Below are 19,274 nucleotides of genomic sequence, written 5' to 3'. Positions count from 1 at the left end.
TTTTCAGATCATGCACACGGCTTGGATGCTTTATTTTTCCTGCGTCATTAACTCCTCCAAATGACGCTAAGTAATCATTAAACCTAAGGATGATTCAAGATCGTGATCGTGGACGGGACGGGATTGTATCTTTGATTTTTCTGTCCGTGTATCGCTTCTGAAGATCAGGCGACCGCTGATTTTTCTGGGAGTGAAAACCGGTGAGAGTGTTCTTAAATTGGCCCGGGGACATTATACTCCTACATAGTTTATTGATTACTCCCGAATGCTTGGAGATTTTTCCTAACCTCCGGTTTGCTCGTCCAATCAGAGTTCTGCCTGTCACGCGGAGAGATTAATTGCCATTGGCCAGTGTCTTTCCCTGGGCAATGATGAACAAAGATTGAGATACGAGGATGCTGGTAGGCCGGGCTGTTATTTTAGACTATGTAGGTTGAGTTTCGAATTGGAAATCTCTCTGCTGTTCTCTTCCTTTTGATGTTATCGCGGCATCGTGAACTAAAATAGGAACTGCCTGAGGTCGTAGCTCTAAGATTTCCATAGTAATTTTCGCTCTACCTAAGTCCAAATAGTGGGCATATTTTATCCACTATTGGCGTCTTTCACTTTAGTCAAAAGTGAAATATTTTTGTGTTAATATAAAATAATATCCTGGATCAAGAAAATTTCGCCACTGTATTTCCTGTGTAAAATAATATCGAATTTATTCTATTTTATCTGTTATCAACTTTCTGAAATCTACAAACAAAAATAAGGAACTCTGGCATTGAAGTATATGACGTGTGTAGAACGTAAATCTTTAATATGCAGTTTTAATGATTTTTTGAGTGCACAGAAAAAAAAAAACAAGCAGCTATATTTGTATAGAAGAGTTTGGAGAGAGAAAATTGCGTTCTATACAAAGTACCGTATAGTTTTGTATTTTTCTCTGTATTCAATAAGCATTAAATTGCATATTATTTATTTATTTGTTGAAAATATTTCAGATTCAGCACCTTTCCATTTTACATTGAAATGAAAAGAAGATAAGTAAAAATAAGAAAATAACGCAAAGGATTAACAAAAATAAGCCATGGTGGCGCAATTATATATTATTAGCAACATACTATGTTCCGTCCGATAGTAGACCGAAAGGCGTACTCTGTGGAAAATACAGCGTGTCCACAAAGTCCTGCTACCATTACAATGAAACATATCTCCTAAATTATATGAGATAAAGACATGTGGTTTTTTGCATCGTGTTCTACAGCTCTCAAAGTTTTAATAAGTAGTGGTATTTTATTATTATTATTTATTGTTTTTGCAGATTTGTTGTGAGCGATAATGACGACAGCACAGGAGCAGGCACAATGTGTGTGGTGGTATACTAATGGGGCGCATGTGGAAGTGTTGTAATTGTAAATAAAACTTTGAGAGCTGTAGAACACGTTCCAAAAAACCGCATGTCTTTATCTCATATAGTTTAGGAGTTAAGTTTCATTGTAAAGGTAGCAGGACTTTGTGGACACGCTGTACAACACTTGATGGGAGGTCGTTATATTGAGTGGGAAGTCTGTGGAAGAGGGTTTTTTTTACACATTAGGCTTTTACGTGTTCTGCGGAAAGAATTCCTGAAGGAGAGTGTTGCAGCGGATTTTGCCATTGACATTTTTGTAATGCTTTAACGTAATAAAAGATAAAAGGGCCTCCCCGATGGCGCAGTGGTAGCGTCGTCGCCTTGTAATCACGGGGTCCCGGGTTCTATACCCAGTGGACGGACATAGTGGTTCGGATCCCACTTTAAACCGTAGGTCCTGTCGCGATTAGCCTTTCTGTGCATAAAGTGATCTTAAAACAACAATTCAATCAATCATAATAAAAGATAAAATTCGAATTTGTGTGTTTTGGCGCTGAAAGGCGGTCACGTGTACACAATTTCCGTCTGTTCTGCTGCTGATATTCGCAACGTGAACGGTATTCAAGCTACAGGTGTAACAAGACAGGAGAGATTCTTGGTATGTGACTGTTTGCAGTACAAAAAATGTTAAGCAGCGCAAATCGGAGCGGGAAGAGATTTTTTTTTTTTTTTTTTTTTTTTTTTGCTCTGTGAAAACTGAAGTGGAAATTGAAAGTAAAAGAGAATGATCGAGAGCATTTGGTTTTCCCCATCACTTTGCAAAAAAAATACCCCACCGTTTGACTCCAGTCTGGGAACCGTCAATTGGAAGTTGTTACGGTGAAAGCATGCGTTTTGGCGAACCATTTGCGCTCTGAGCAAACGTGAAAGAATCTCTGTGACTCATTCAGGAAAGAGTCGTTTTATTTTATTTTTACTTTCTTTGCACAGAATGTTTCAAAAGGGAAAATGAATGCACTTTGTGTAGAAAGCGTTGGAATTTTCTGTCCGTGCGATACAGTTGGTAATGTAGACCACCTTTTCATGCTTGACGATGATTACGTTTAAATCCATTTTATGCAAAAGTAGGTTAATCGGGACTGGGCCTACAGTTAAAGTGGGGGTGAAGACGCCTCACTTCCACGTAGTACACCCCGGTAACTGCGCAGTCTTTCAGGCCAACGAGGCTCTGGCGTCTGGACGTACGGCCAGTATAGTCCTCTGTAGAGTTGTGTTTTGTCCTTGTATGTGCTGAGTGCCCGTTTACAGCGTAAGTGTTTTTCCTGGGTAAGGAGATTTTAGTTCATGATTAGAGGCTTGGCCCCGTATTATGTCAGGGGCGCAAATAGCCTAAGTGCCACCCACAATTTTAATTTCAATGAATCAATCAGTTTAAAGTGGGATCCGAACCACTTTGTGCCTCCCCCCTTGATTACAGGGCGTCGACGTTATCAGTACGCCAGGGAACCTATATATCCTGAAGGTTAGTACTTCAGAACCTTCAAAATCGTATTAGAAATACTGTAGCAGTGGTTTCTCCAGCTGTGCTATATAATGTGTTTCGTGCAACAAACAATGATGGATACAGTGGGGGTGCTAATATCGAAGTGGACTAGTGTAAGCCACACTGTAATGAATATATTCAACAGGATTGTCAGGTTTTGCTTATTATTTCATGTGTTTCACAAAAATGGATCGGTACTTTATAATCACCCTGTGTAGGGTCTGCGCCCTTACACGCAGAGACATTGTGAGAATTGTTAGAAGGTTGTACTTCAAAGAGCAAAATATTTTCGTATTTATTATGTTCATTTTCTCCCTTAGTTACTAAAGTAATAATTTCCAAGATATGTATGCTCGTATGTATTACATCCCATTTCACTCAGTTTCTTAATTTTTTTTCTTTCTTCAGGCGGACTTCAGCCTCATCACCCCCTCCCTTGCGTAGGTTGTTGTAAGAATCCAATCATGTATCCTCGCGGACACTTTCAAAGGACAGCCTAGCCTGACTGGCTGCTCTAAGCGCCTGCTGTCACGTGTACAGAAAAACACCCGCATACTGACCAATCACGTCTCTGCCTTCCACCATAAATCTCGATCGAGTTGGAAACTGTTATCCCAGACCGGAAACGAGAGAGATTCGAGCGTAAGTGGCATTATAAACCTTCCTTTCTTCTTGATGCAGTGGACCTGCGGGACATTGCATTCTGTGCATGATTAATCTACTTTCTCTGCTGTGCAACTACACAGTCTGCTTGCAAGCACGGCTATAATTCACAAGATCAAAGCAAACGCCAGAGTCCTCTTCCGGGGAAACCTGGCATTATCTTTCACCTTAGCTTTTCCGGCGCGATTTCTTGCACATACTTCCCAAAATGGCGTTTATAACAGCGTGAAGATATCGCATACATTCTCGGGGAGGGAGGGATTCGAAGGAAATAACTCATGTGCAGCCACACACTTATGGGCGCAATTTGGCGGGACATGGGGCATTGGACCCCAAAAATGTGTTTCAGATTTATTAAAAAGGTATTGGTACTTTTGTTGACCTTCTGGCATCTGATGAGCAAAGTAATAAATAATAATTATTGTGATTTGGTAAATGCAACAGTAAATTAGCAAATAATCCTGTACGATATTTTTATGGAAATGAAAACGTTTTGATTCTGCTGCGCCCCCCCCCCCCCCCAAGCTAGACCTTAAGTTATGCCCATGGCCACACATGTAGTAGGGAACTCCTTATAAATTAAATAAAAATAACTTTAAAATAAATAGGAATTGGTCGATTCATTTATATACTTGAGAAGGTATACTTGGGGTTAGGTGGCAGAACGAATTCGCCCTTCAATAAAGGAAAATTGAATGGAATTAAAAAAGTATAGTGGCCCAACGTGGAGCAGATAAAGGTGTCCAAAGTCGAATGAATAAAGCAGACGGTTCCTTTTTTTTTTTTTTACAACTATATCCAATATGGGAAAATAAAAATATATCCAGAAATATAAAATCCGTATTTTCAATACCAATGTTAAGTTCTGCTTTATTCTTGCGAGACGTGAAGAGTGACTCAGCAGATTACACATAGACTGCAAACGTTTGTTAAAAGATGTCTACGGCGGATAGTAAATAAGAAGATCTATGGAAAGTCGCCAACCAGCAACCAATTGATATCCAGATAAGAAAAAAGGCAGTGGAAATGGATCGAACATACTCTTCGGAAACCTGCTGGATCCATAGGAAATCTTTATTAGTTTGGAACCTTCAAGGAAACCGAAGACTTAGTCGACGTAGGAAGACGTGGAAAAAGTGCATTGATGAAGAAACTTATAGTCTGTGGAAAATGACTCATTGAAGAAGTATGCTTGAGTGTACGAGATCTGTACCTAAACCTTTAGAAAAATTAAAGGTCCTGTCCGAATCCTGACTTCCGCAAAAGGACTACTCGATTTTTCTGGATCCCGAAGAGCCCAGAGTCAAACGCTTAGTTGCGACGTTTTCGACATTGCACTGTGTCTTAAATTTGTTGGAAGCAAGAAAGTTTCATTCCAGAAATTGCATAAACAGTCGCTTTAGGGAGAGATACCGTGTGAAATTCGAGATTTTTCCCGATGTCTGTAAATCTTGAGCAAGAAACTTCCCGATTTTGGAGGGAAGTGCTGTACATTTCTCGCCCCAATGGCTGATTCCTCCTCTCTCCCACCGATCCTGTCCCGACGAAAAGCGTTCCGTCCAGCGCACACCTCTAATAGTTGAAACACATGATCTAGTGCTAATAATTAGATGTTTGACTCAATGTCTTGTAGTCGTACCGAGAAGAGAAAAACCCCGGCCAACTCGCGAAATAAAGTGGGCAGTGAAATCTTACTCAAATGTTACCCGTGAACTTCCCCTTCGCTCGTGTAGGGTTGAAAATACGTCGACAGCCCCCAGAACTTTCTCCTCTTGGTAGGGTAGCAAATTTTTGGGGTGTAAGGGGTGACCCTTTCTGAACACCCCCAAATATCAACTCCACGTATGGACCGCATTTTGAAGACTAACTCGGCTATGGCGTCTGGACTTACAACCAATAATATCCTCTGGGGTCTGTTGTGTGTTATGTTCCATTGTGGTTTACAATCCCCCCTGCCCCCGAAACAGTTCTGGATATTCATTCATCTGTTGGATCGACTAAAACAAATTCCTCAATGATATAACAACAGCATTCATAATAATAATACATTAAATAACATTGGTCTATTTTTATGAGATTTTAATTATTATTTTTATTATTCTAATTTTATCAATGGCATGATCCCTTCTGAAAATTTCTGGCGAACTCCCCTCCCACACGAAATTTTTTCCTGTCTGCGGCCATGTTCTGTTTTCCCCTTCCATCATTCTCATCTTCGCGATTAGCAAAAAGTAACATAAAAGCGAAGTAATGTAAAACAAATCAATCGATCAAGATGGTAAATGCAAGAATATATAACTTGAGTGAATCTCAAATTCAGTATAGAGCACATTTTGGGAGAATTGGCGAACTAGTTTCCTTTCGCCTTTTTAAATATGCAAATAACATTACGATTAACCCATCCAACAATTTGAATGAGCATCCGTTACAGCTATGCAGCAGATCGAACGGCAAAGTCGAAATAATAGCTTGCCGCGAGCGATGTATCGGAAGCATTTCGATTCGAGAAGGAGGGGTCCACCATTTGTTACGAAGAGACACGTTTAGGGCGCACCCTGAAAGTGTAAATAATTATTACGTTCGCCAGAAAGCAGAGTAACTTTTCCCCCTCAAGTCCTGACGGTGGGAGGGGCTAATGAAAGCTTTCTACCTCTGGAACCGGGCTCCTCGTTCATTTATATTCTTTATACGCACTCGTGTTTTCGTTTCCTAAACCTGCGTACTTGCCTACTGCGTTCGCCAGTTCCTTTTTTCTGTCGCACCAATGGCGTACACTAGGTAGGATTGGTGGAGCTTCAGCCTTCCCCAAATTAAATACTGAAATATTAAACTGTGTGGTTTCGTGTGAATTTTTACATACTGTACACCTTCGAATCCAACACATGATCTAATGTAAGGCGTATCTTATTTAGTGCTTCATCTTTTGAGTACAAAAAGAAACTCTTCCAATTTATGGCGCGCAGATGTAATAGTAAATACCGATACTTTATTTAAGAATACCGTATAGTACTATACCAGGTGTTTCAGAAATGATCGAGGGATTACTATTGAACTTACGTTAATGAAACCAGTCGCAAACAGTTTGTGCGTGTAGTTTTTCAAGCTTAGAATTCCCACCCCTGCCGCTAGGAGACACGCAAATCACCCACAGTGTTTTGTGCAATGTTTTGGTTCCTAAGATCACCGGACCTTACACCGTGTGACTTCTTTTTGGTCTCACCGATGCCGCGTGATATCGCAGCCCTAAGGGATACTATCAACTAGTGTTGCCCACGAGACGAGACTTTGGCCTGTCTCGTCTCGTGGAAATGCTGTGAAATGCTGTCTCGTCTCGAAAATATTCGTTTGTCTCTTGACACATGATCAATCTCGTCTCGTCTCGAATTTTTAAAACCCTGTCCCGTCTCGTCCCGTGGGCAACACTACTATCGACAGGCTAATGTTGCTGCGAGTGTGGCAAGAAGTAGGCTATCGTACATGTGGTGCACACATTGAAAATTTGTAAGTGTAAAAAAAAAACTGTTTGCTTTCCTCGTTCTTTGTGGACAGTTTTAATTGACGTAAATTCAATTCTTTACTTGCAATAAATTTTTGTAACCCCTCAATTATTTCTGGAACACCCTGTATTTACATCGTTGTTACGTTAGTGTTACATTAACCGTTAATAATACTATCTTAAGTAAATTTTGTTAAGGATGATTTATCAGAGTGTCTACCAGTCAAGAAAGTCATGAAAGCCAAGTAAAGAAATCAACAAGCAGGTCAAGAAGTCAATAAAAAGTCCAGAAATTATACGTACTTGTGGTCAATAATTTTTGCTATCACAATGACTGACTGATTTACTTTGTTTTACTTCACTTTTGTGTTCCTTTGGCTAATCACGAAGATGATGATGGTAAGAAATACATAAGGACGACAAACCGAACCTCAAGATTATTCTGGCTTGAGTCCAGACGCCAGAGCCTCGCTAGTCTGCCAAATTTAGTCCAGGATACATTAATAGATACAGCAAGTCTAATTCTCTTCGTAAATACTGCTTCAGTTGTCATTTTAACTGGCCTTTTGGTTGGGGTTTTCATTCAATATTTTCTTAATTGCTAATTTTCAACTTTACCGAAAGTAGGGGTCGAATAATTAAAGGTTAAGAAAAACGAAAAACAGGTTAAGAGAAAGTCAAGAATTTTGGATTTGTTATTTCGGTAAAACGCCGAGTTGGAAAAATGTATATTGAAATTGGCCAGTACTCCATTCTTATTAATACAACTATATACATACTCGGATCCAAGGCGGACCTAACTTTTCCACATCCAAGAACCCGAAAAAAAAATGGTGCGCCTTAGATTAGAAGAAATTTGGCACACTATGGGAATTTGCTGTGTAAAAACTTGAATTTAAAAATCAGAGAATCCCCCATCCCCACCTGGTTGGTTTCTACGGATGTATCCGAGACTTGAGATGACCTTGTGAAGTAGAGACGAGAGCGAGACCAGAACCTTCCGAGACAAGACCGAGACTTTGATGTTGAAACCTTTACCTAAACCAATTTTCCTTACTATGTCACGTCTTCAGATATATCTAACGGATATCTACCTGATGTTTTTAAAGATAAATCGTTCATTTGATTTATAGCAATTACAGTCGGTCCGTTAATAGAAATTGTGAACCTGTTCTGCGTGGTTGCATATATATTCAGGATAAAATCTCATTTTTCGAAGGGTCGTATAGCGTCAATACGATGCGTCAAACAGGAATAAGTTGTTTGCTTCAGTGTGCTCTGTGCGATGTGAAAATTTATGCAGTAATACGCTTTATATGTTGTGTATACTCTATACATTTCGAGACAATACGAGACAGGCGTTTTCATCCAGGGTTGTTAAAGGTGCAGGAATTTTCAATAAATTCAATTCCGGTCCAGGAGAGAAAATCAGAAAGCGTAAATGGGTTCTGGACCGTAAAGAACCTTTTTTTTTCAGATCAATTTATATACGGTCCAGGTGTTCAATGAAACAATATGCAACTTGGACCGAATTTAAATTGTGCGAGAAAAACAGGTTCCGGTCCTTCAGTGGAACCCAATAGAACCCATTATAATTTATGGGTTCCTGGAACTTTAACAACCCTGTTTTTAACTCGAGACGAGAAACACGGTTAGCTCAGCACGGTACGAGACGCCACGGGTCCGAATCCACGCTTGAACACGGGTGTTCTCTGCGAGTGTCCCTTAATCAATTTCATCACGTCACTCAGCCTCATCGTCACGATTAGCCAAAAGTGACAGAAAAGTGGCGGTAATAACAAGAATCGAAACCCTCACTGATTTCATAGGATATGCATGAAACTTCGCAAGCACCGCTGTTCTGATCTCTTCACTGCCACAACGCTGTCTATCATGAACCGATCCTGTTTCTCGGTTTATTTATTAGCAATTTTCCAACTGTACTACAGTTTATTGACCTCTTTGGATGACTTCTATTAAACTCTACACGCATTTCGTAGACGTCAATCGGTCATCCTTAGTCCCATAGCTGACCTGTAATCAGAAAACAATTCCGCCAGTGGTTCCAGATTTATTGATCACCCTGTATATTCTGCGATTAGCCGATAATAATATGTAATAGTTTTTTTTTCCTGTTTCTTGAAATCACTTGAGAAAAAATAGTAGTTGGCAACTTTGGCGATTGTGCATCACGTTGGAGAAATTGCAGAGAGAGATTTTTTTTTTATCTGAGACAAAGTCCTGACAGCCGGAAATAGCTAGCCGATTGCCTGGCGACTTCAAGCTGACAAACAGACGTTTTCTCTCTCATGTGTGTTCTCTGCATTCGCCAATCAGAGACCGCCATCTCACCTTTTGTCAGTGTTGTTCTTGTTTCCGTTCGTGGAATCGACCGAAAAAAAATATGTCAGCATTTGTTATGCACGCTGTTCCTACACGACGGAACACAATTTAGCGAACCCGATGACTTGAGCTACCAGAGGGGGGTTCGCAGTGATGGTAATCTCTTTTCGTATAATTTCCCTCCAACGTGACTAAAATTTCCCTTTCCTTAAAAGAAAATCCCCCGCCTTAATATATTATATCAGGGTTTCTACAAGACTTCCTGGTAATGTCAAGGATATGCCTTCTATGAAAAATCAATGTTTTGTAGTAGTGCAGTAAACTTTGAACAAACAAATAAAGGAAAGCAACAGATTTTAAATTTGTTGTGAATAAACTATACTTCAGTTTCTTGTACTAGTATTACTGTTAGTTCCAGTAGAAATTGTAATTGTATTAAGTACTGTAGGGAAAGGGATCATATTTTGAACTATTTTCATGTAGAAATCAACTACAATAAGTAGCTATTGTAATTTCAGGATATCTACCAGCCAAAAATGTCAAGAAATTAACAAGTAGGTCAGGCAAGTCAAGAAATTATGCTTGTGGTCAAGAATGTTTACTATTTTGTAAACTGTAGTGAATTTACATTGTTTTATAAGGTTGAATCTAAAAATGTATGAGTTGTGGTTAGGCATGAGTTGCTGTTTTAAGTCCACTTTATGCACAGTAAGGCTAATCGGGACTGGACCTACAGTTTAAAGTGGGATCCGAACCACTTGTGCCTCCACCGGGTATCGAACCCGGGACCCCTTGATTACAAGGAGTTGTGGTTAGGATTTGTTCACTTTGTTTCTTAAGAATTACATTCTTGTGTGCGTGAAGTTTTGTAAAAAAAATATTAAATAAAGTAATGTGGCCATTCCCCATTCAGGATGAAGTCTGAAGCATTATTTTTTACATGCTTCAATATTTAAAGCAAGTCAAAATCTCTTGTTGATAAGTAGGAGGTATTAAATAAATGTTAAGAATAATGGAAAAATGGTCAAGAAATAGTAGAATAATGGAAAAATTGTCAAGAAATAGTCATGAATTTTGGATTTGTAATTTTGGTAGACACCCTGAACCTTTATTGTTGCAATATTTGGTGGGTGTTCTGTGGATAGTTATGGAATTGGTATATATATACAGAGCATTCCCTGACATTCGCCACGAGACTCGGCGGCAAGCGGCCCGGCATCAGCGCTTGTCTTTCCCGGTGAACGGGGTCCGCGACAGTCGGTAGAGTCGGCTATTAAAATTACAGTTTTCATATTGTGTACTAACCTTGACTACAGAAGGTGTTGAAAATGATGTCCATCTGCTGCAACACATTCCTGGCATCTCCGAAGGAAATTGACATTTACACGTGCAAGTTCGTCTACTGTAATTCTCCCGATTTCTCGTACAATACTCTCTTTTAACTCACGGATGGTGTGCGGATTGTCTTTGTATACTTTATTTTTTAGATTTCCCACTTTTCTTTCGAGGTTTAATATAGTGGTCCTATGTGGAAGGGGAACACCAGGAAATTTCGTTCCAAAACGTCGTCGCACTTCTCCACAATTACTCTTTCCGAAGTAACACTCGACAAGATAAATCCTTTGTTGAAATGTAAACTTTTGTGGTGCCATATTAAGCCACAATCTTCAACACACGGACACGACACAGCACAACTTCCGAGGGAGGATTATACTGGCGTCAGTCTGCAACGTCAACAGAAAGGGAAAGAGAGCGAAGGCAGGGAGAGCGAAAAAAAAAAAAACAGACTGTAGCGTGCGACTGTCGCGGACCCGTTCACCGGGAGAGACAAGCGCTGATGCCGGGCCGCTTGCCGCCGAGTCTCGTAGCGGATGTCAGGGAATACTCTGTATTACTAAATTATTTATGTTTTGATTTTTTTAATAATTATTTGTTAATCACTAGTCAGTACATTTTAAATACTACATAACTTAGAAATTCATCCCTGATACATACAGTACTTGTTTCCCTCCCCCTACCTAACAGACAATTACTGTTCAGATTTTCTCATATTATTAGTGAATATTGTAAAACTAGGTTGTGGGATTCTAAGTGTTACTAGTTAGCTAAAATATAGGGACCTTCTTCCAGACATGTTCAAAATATACTAAAACATACTGATTTCTGGAAAATTTGTTTCTTGGTGAAGCTAGGAACGTCAAGGAATTTTGTTTTTTACAAAATTGTACTCACTGATGTATTTTCATTGCTTGACCACTACTTACTGAGATGAATTGAAAGGACAAAATACACTTGTTAAAATTATAATTAAAATGTTGTCCAGTATTAGCAAATTTTAATCGTAATGCACTTTTAAGTGTTTATAATTTTCATTGGAACATTACAAATCTGCTATATATAATTGCTGTTTTACGACGCTTCGGTAGAGAAATATGAAAAACGGACACAAAAACAGTCTAGTCTTGTCTCTATAAGATACACGGTTATTATGCTATAAGAATTCGTATTCCCACAAAGTTATTTTTTCAGAAGGCACCAACGAAAGGAGATTCTTGAAACCAAGAGATAATTAGTATCGGGTGATATATCGCGATATTGAAAAAATATCGTCCAAGCGATATCAAATAGTCGATATATCGTCATGATATTTTGGCGATATATATCGTGTCGGCGATATATTGTCACGGTATTTTGGTGATATGTATCGTGTCGGCGATATATCGTCACTATAACAGTTGGGCTGAAAAGTTCGTAGGCTGACTCATAGATGGCGTTACTAGAATTAAATCCATGTGATTTTTACTTAGTACTAACCTTCAAAAGATACGTGTATAAATTTCACAGCTGCCGGATAATTAGTTCGTGAGATATAGCATTGTGAGTGAAGCAGCTTTTGTTATTGTGAAAAAATGGATAAAAAAGAATTTCGTGTGTTAATAAAGCATTGCTTTTTGGCGAAAAAAAATACTGTTGAAGCCAAGGCTTGGCTTGATAAACATTATTCGGACTCTGCACCAGGAAAAATCAACCGTTGAGAAGTGGTTTGCTAAATTTAAACGAGGCGAAATGAGCATCGAAGACGATGCACGCAGTGGACGCCCCAAAGAGGCTGTTACCGACGAAAACATAAAAAAAGTCCACAAAATAATTTTAAATGATCGTAAAGTGAAGTTGATCGAGATAGCTGAGATTATTACATAGCGTTGTTGGAGCGTTTAAAGGATGAAATCACGAAAAAAACGGCCCCATTTGAAGAAGAAAAAAGTGCTGTTTCATCAAGACAATGCACCGTGTCACAAATCAATGAAAACGATGGCAAAATTATATGAATTAGACTACGAATTGCTTCCCCATCCACCATATTCTCCAGATCTGGCCCCCAGTGACTTTTTCCTGTTTGCAGACCTTAAAAGAATGCTCGCTGGAAAGAAATTTAGCACTGATGAAGAGGTAATCGCCGAAACTGAGGCCTATTTTGAGGCTAAAGAGAAATTGTACTATAAAAATGGCATCGAAAAATTGTATGACTGCTATAATCGTTGTATCGCCCCCAAAGGCAACTATATTGAATAATAAAATCGAATTTTGTCAAAAAAATATTTTTTACTATGTTAGCCTACGAACTTCTCAGCCCAACTGTTATTTGGCGATATATATCGTGTCGACGATATATCGTCACAATATTCTAGCGATATATTGTGGAAACGATATATCGCCGATATCACGATACGGAAGAAATATCGTATCGTCTGTGACGATATTTTCTTGATATATCGCGATATCAAATTTCCGATATCGTCCATCCCTAGAAATAATTTCTTTAAAAAAACATTTCACCAATATTTTGAGAAAATTTCCCTTTTTTCATCTTCGCTTCAAAATTTCCCTCCTGTTACCATCACTGGATTCCAGCTGACAGTTTTTTGGGTACGGCAGGATGTCCAGACCGCATTACGAATGGGGAAAGCGGGGGCTTCCAAGTGGGTGTCGGATGGGGAGGGGGGGAAATGGATCATTTGTCATTGCAGATTTGTTAAGCCTCGTCTGACAAGACAATGGAAGTATTGTGATCCGAATTCTACAGCATATCGCCTCTTTCTCTAGCCCTGAGATGGGAGTAAGAAGGATGACGTGGATCAATCGGTTTTCTTTCACCTTTTTAAAGTATCGTTTTTTTTCTGTAATAGCGTTTCACGTGTTATCGTGTTGTTTTCCAACAGTGGACGTTATATACTCGAACCTCAGTTTCTCATTCAAACTTCAGTCAATAGGTGTTCCAGGAGATTACCAAAGCTATAGTTGAGTTAGCTTCGAAAATTGAGTGCTAAAGTTTACAAATCAGTTCCAAACTTGAAATTTTCATGTCCCTCTAAAAATAAAAGGCACGCATTTCTCAAATTCCAAAATTGATTTATTTGTTGGGAGGTTACTCAACAAATTCCATGACTAAAGTCCTTGTTCGACTTTCTCTTACATTTATTTCAGTTTGTTTGTGGTTTGAAATCCGAAAAAGAACCACTAAGGAATATAGCAATGGTACAGTGGGATCCATGAGTATTACCGTGCAAATTGGCCATGACTATTTTAATTAGTTTTTCTCTAACATCCTGTGTGTTTTTAAGCGATGGATTTTTGTCAACAGCTTGCTTTCAGTTTTCTTTTGATTCTTGGAAGCTCTTATTGGGTCAAATAAAGTGCACGAACATGGTGATGGACAATTTGCACGGTAATACTCATGGATCCCACTGTACCCGACATTTCTTCGTCGTGTCGAGATGAAGAGTTTCCCCACGGATATAAGAATATTAATGAATACGTTATGCCAATAATAATTACTATCATTAACGAAATTATTATTATGTTTATTATTATTACTAAGTCAATTTTAAACAATCCATCTGACTTTCCCTTACCAACCGATCCCAAAATTTTCAACTTGCAGGTTTTGAAATTTCTCAAGTTACATATACGAAAGGAGTCGTCTGTACATCAGTATACCGATCAACATGAAGATCCCTTCGAAAATATACCAGTTATATCTATGATGAGTAGGGAGCGGAAGTTGATGAAATGTCATCTTTTTTGTGACATCTCGGACACGATGTCCATTAAATGTACACAATATTACACTTCGTCTAGAACCCAAAAAAGGTAATTTTAAAGTGCATTTTTTTGGATTTTTGCCAATTTTCAGGTTTTAGGCCATTTTCGGCATTTTCCCGTCATTTTTCGCTGTATTCGGTGTATTGTTTCGTCATATTTTATCACTTCTTTTATTTTGTTAATATTCTTGAGTATTTTCACCAAGGTGAACATAGGCCTATATAGATCTCGCAAGATTACAATTTACAAGCACAGATGCGGGAAATTGATGCATTTTACACCAATTCATTCAGTGTATACGACTTTTTCATTAAATTCTTTAAAAATTATTCGGTTGTTTCCATTTCGTTGCATATTTTGATTAAAATTGCATGTGGTATCATTTGGTGCCTCTTTTTTTTTTAAAAAAAAAAAAACAAAGTTGCATTTTGTTTAATTTCCTTTTCGTTTCAGTTTTTAACCTGAAACTAACAAATTTTAATGGTCATTTTTTCCCATTTTTAGGACATTCTATAGGTCGTAGACCTATATTTTTTCCGTCATCAACTTCCGCTCCCTAATGATGAGCAATCATGTGTGCACATATTTTCTTTCCTTCTACTTGTCTGCGAGCCTTGCGTGTAAGTGCGATAACGTTGCAACACACCTTACCCCATCGTTGTCTAGATTTCGCGAATCATCTTCGATGTATCTGCTGCTTATGTTGCGTCTGCGATCTCCGGAGACGAGTCGAGTCGGTCGTGCAGTTGCGGAGAATCCCATTTTTTACAACACACCCAAGGTTTTCGTATTCGCAGGCAGATGATGTGGTTCCCAGAAGAACGCCTGTGTGAACGTGTCGAACTCTCGTGTCGCCGTGTTTGGGAAAAACGCGCATCCGCGAAGAAATGGTGGATATGACGATTCCCACTCTCTGTCTTCTTCCCTGTAGCTCGTCTCCTTGACCCACTCCTTGACATGACCCATCTGCGTTAGTTTGAGCGCGACGTGTATCTTCGCGTCGGTGGTATTAAGCCATTCTTCGTGCCAGACACGATAATGTGTAGAAATATTAGCGACAAATGCAGGCTCGACCAGGACTCGAACCCGTGTCTCTGGCATGCCGTCCCATTTCTCTACTGAGATCATATCATTCTTGTACAGGAGTATGAAGATTACATTTAAGTATAAACTGTTAAGTATGAAGCACAATTAAGAAATTTGCATAGGATTTGTTCCTGATTACTGCAGTATTCTTTCAAGGATCGCATCCCATTTCGCCTAAACCGGTTGGAAGGGAAATACGCAAGCGAGGGAAACCAGGGACCCCTGGCATCGTAGCGCGTTGTGATAACCACTCCGCCACGGAAGTCGGCTCGTCTGGAGTTTTGGCTTCCTCGATGGAGTACTGGTAAATTGTCGGCTCCTAATCGAGTGGTCCCGGGTTCGATGTCTTGTGAAGGCAAATTGCATAACGGTTTGGATTGCACTTTTGAACTGTAGATCGAATTCCGATTAGCCTATCAGTGCATAAAATGGACTAAATCGAACTTCGTCTCATGTAAATGAGTCTGGAGTCTTGTTTTAACAACATATAGAACACATCACCTCGCCGACCGCCGTGGAGGAGTGGTTACCACGTCTCGCTGTGACGCCGGTCTGCCCGGGTTCGAATCCCAGCCTTGGGGTGGGTGTTCTTTGTGAGTATCCTTTCGTCAATTTTACAATATTCTAACTCATCCTCATCTTCGCGATTACCCAAAAGTGGCATAAAAGCGAAGTAATATAAACCAAATCAATCAATCAAAGCATCACCGCACAAACTTTCAGAAAACACAGAGTAGGAATGGCCAAATCCGGATATTCTGGATGTCCCGATTATCCGGACAGTTTTATCGTTTATCCGTTTAAAAGGCTATCCACATATTCTTTTATTCGTCATGTTCGTATTTCACTGTACGAATTTTCTACAAAACCTTCATCTGTATTATCCGGATATCCGAATTATTCGTTGCATCCGAAACGGATATCGGATAATACAGATGAAGGTTTTGTAGATAATCCGTACAGTGAAATACGAACATGACGAATAAATTGTTATTACTATAAGCAAAGATATGGTTTATCTGCAAATAAAATGGTAGATATCCGCTTGGTATGTCTGGCCTAGTCACATGACGTAATAGGATTCTGGGCCAGACCCTTTGAGATGTCACAGAGAATGAGGCAGGTAGCTCCTTTGCTAGATATTTTGGCGCCCCCTCCTCCCCGTGCAGTACCAAGCACAAACATTTTATGTGCGTCCTTCACTATTTTATTGTGCCATGGTTTGTGACATTTACAACCTACAAATGAGGGGGAACAAAAGAAACCCATTAAAAAATAATATAGGTTAATTTTAAAATGTGTAGTTTGTATTTCTGTTTTAAAGAAATAAGTTTAGCATATTTGAAAATACTTCAATTATGTCTTATTGTCTGAAGAATATTTTTAAAAACGTGCACTTACTTCTACATTGGGAAAAAGAAAATTCCAAGTGTAAATTTCTCCGTTCCAAATTCTGACTTTATCTTTTTTAAAAAGAAAAAGCTGCGCCTTAGGCTTCAGTCCCTCTCGGGTTCGTTCGGGAGTTTGATATGATATTTGGAAAATTTACCTACAATTTTAGCTGTTGGTTGTTTTCAGAGGACTGTAAAGTCCGGGTTTTGCCTACCCGCTGCTTCTTGTCCCGCGAGAACAGGTTTACCTGCTCCCCGGACCATGGCAACGAGTCAACTTGCGTCTTTGCCCGGGTTCCTCGTTTTCAAGGTGCTCTACGCTTACAAGGTAACTGGGCATTCAACAAGACCCGGGCGCCTGCAGACAGGTGTGCGACCGATGCAGTTGATTAAAAGAACGCACTAAGACCTACTAGGTATCATAGGACTGCAGGTACCTGGCGGGTTTACAATACCTGTCAGGAACGATCTGGGCAGGTGGTCAAGCAAGGTGCTCACTAGAGGATGTTGCGCAGGTTGCATGACATTTTAGGAGCGATGTCTTGAGTATGGGTCTGCTCCAGGTCTTGTGCAGGCTTCTGGTTGTTTTTTCCTCTTCTCTTAATTAGCTTGATATTACAGTCTGAAATTTTGTTCCCAAAACAGCCTCGTCATTGGGGTTAACGTTAACCTAGTCTCTCTTAGTTAAACCCATAGAAAGACAGAAAGCATATGTAAGAGAAGAATGTTGAAACATTTTATTCTAAAAGTTCCTCTCCCTCTTTCTCTTTTCAGTAGAAGTAAAATCCTCCGAAGACTTTAAAGCTACATCCGAAGGGAACCCAGAACCTTGTTGGCAAAGAGCAAGGAGCGAGATAATGGAGACGAATGAGTTCTTCCCGCCAAAAGTAAAACCTGAGCGACCCTTAATTCGAAAAGTAGCCATCTTGGACGTTGCAACCACCTATCCAGGTTTCTGCGAGTTGGGAGTCGCTAAGCATGAACCGAAAGGAAGACAGAAAGGAGACAGCATTAAGAGAAAATCACCCAGAGCAGCAGTGGATGACGATTTCAAGAAGAGGAAGATGGAAGATGACATTCAACCAAAGTCGGTTAAAGTAACGTACCTTGCAGGAAAGTCAAAGCAAGCCGATGGTAAGTTGAAGTTAGAACTGGGCTAGTTACTCAAAGGAAAGTATCACATTGTACTTACCATTACTTTGCTTCCAAATGTAATACATTTTTGTTGCTGTTGGTTATAATTCCCGGTGGTCTACAGTGCAGTCAGGCAGGTATCTAGAACCGTCCAGGGTTCAATACCCAGTGGAGGCACATAGTGGTTCGGATCCCAACTTTAAACTGTAGGTCCAGTCCCGATTAGCCTTACTGTGCATAAAGTGAACTTAAAATATAAACTCGACTCAATGTATCAAGAACCATACTTCAGGAGGGGTCTGAAAAAAGTATTTTATGTGTAATAATAATAATAAAAATTATAACTAATAGGTTGATAATGTTATAATATATATTAATATTAATGTTATTCAAACAGGTAAAGAAATAATAATAATCATTGTTATTACATGAGCAGGTAAAAACATGTAAAAAGATCATATAAGACAGGATATAATGGCATGTATTTATTATCTAGCTTATTTCTAGTAACATCACTAAAATTTGTGTAAAAATAGCTATCCTACCAAAGAAATTAATGTCAAAAACAATTTTAAATGGATTATTTATTGAATACCAAACTAGTTGTTAGGTTCAGCTGATGAAAAGGAAAGTCCCTGATTGTTATTTTTGTGGATATTATTATTAGTAGTATGCATTAATTTTCGCAGACAGTCAAATCAAAGTGGTACAATTTAATACATATCTTTACGTAAGTTCTGCAGGAATAAATTAATATTGCCAATTCATATTATGACCCACTGGACTCCCACTCTAAATAAGTCCTTCAGCTCAATGCTTTAGATCTCACTGTAAACTGCATGTCCAACCTTGGTTAGTCTATCTGAGTTTAAAGTGGACAAATGAACCTTTATCACTAGTAGTTGTCTTTGTCTTCATAAAGGAATTATGAATGTGATTTGATTTATTTCACTTCATGTTTCTGCCACTTTGCGCTAATTGTAAAGATGAGGTTGAATTGTGATAAGATAGATGAAGGACAATCACAAACACATATGGACAGAATACAAGTCTCATAGAGAATTATACTGGCCATAGTTCCAGATGCCAGAGCCTCATTAGTAGAGACTGGATGTAGGCAGGCAAATAAGCACTTATAATTTTCAAAATAGGCATTAAAATACAAATAGGCAATAAAAA

The 19,274-nt window shown here is 39.1% G+C and overlaps 1 protein-coding gene across 4 annotated transcripts in view; it reads left to right on the top strand.

Moving 5' to 3' along the window:
- Window positions 1-19,274, top strand: part of LOC146005271 (uncharacterized) — a 544,895-nt gene that overhangs the window by 399,959 nt on the left and 125,662 nt on the right. For 3 of the 4 annotated variants that reach the window (XM_083144385.1, XM_083144388.1, XM_083144387.1), the window contains one exon: window positions 17,736-18,095. In XM_083144385.1, coding sequence (XP_083000511.1) covers window positions 17,736-18,095 — 360 coding nt within the window. The remainder of the gene's footprint in view (window positions 1-17,735; window positions 18,096-19,274) is intronic. The other variant, XM_083144386.1, reaches the window with a different exon arrangement.

This window comes from Lepisma saccharinum, chromosome 23 (genome assembly GCF_977018435.1).
Source record: "Lepisma saccharinum chromosome 23, izLepSacc3.1, whole genome shotgun sequence".
Lineage (NCBI taxonomy): Eukaryota > Metazoa > Arthropoda > Insecta > Zygentoma > Lepismatidae > Lepisma > Lepisma saccharinum.
This window is presented reverse-complemented; position numbering and strand designations above follow the sequence as displayed.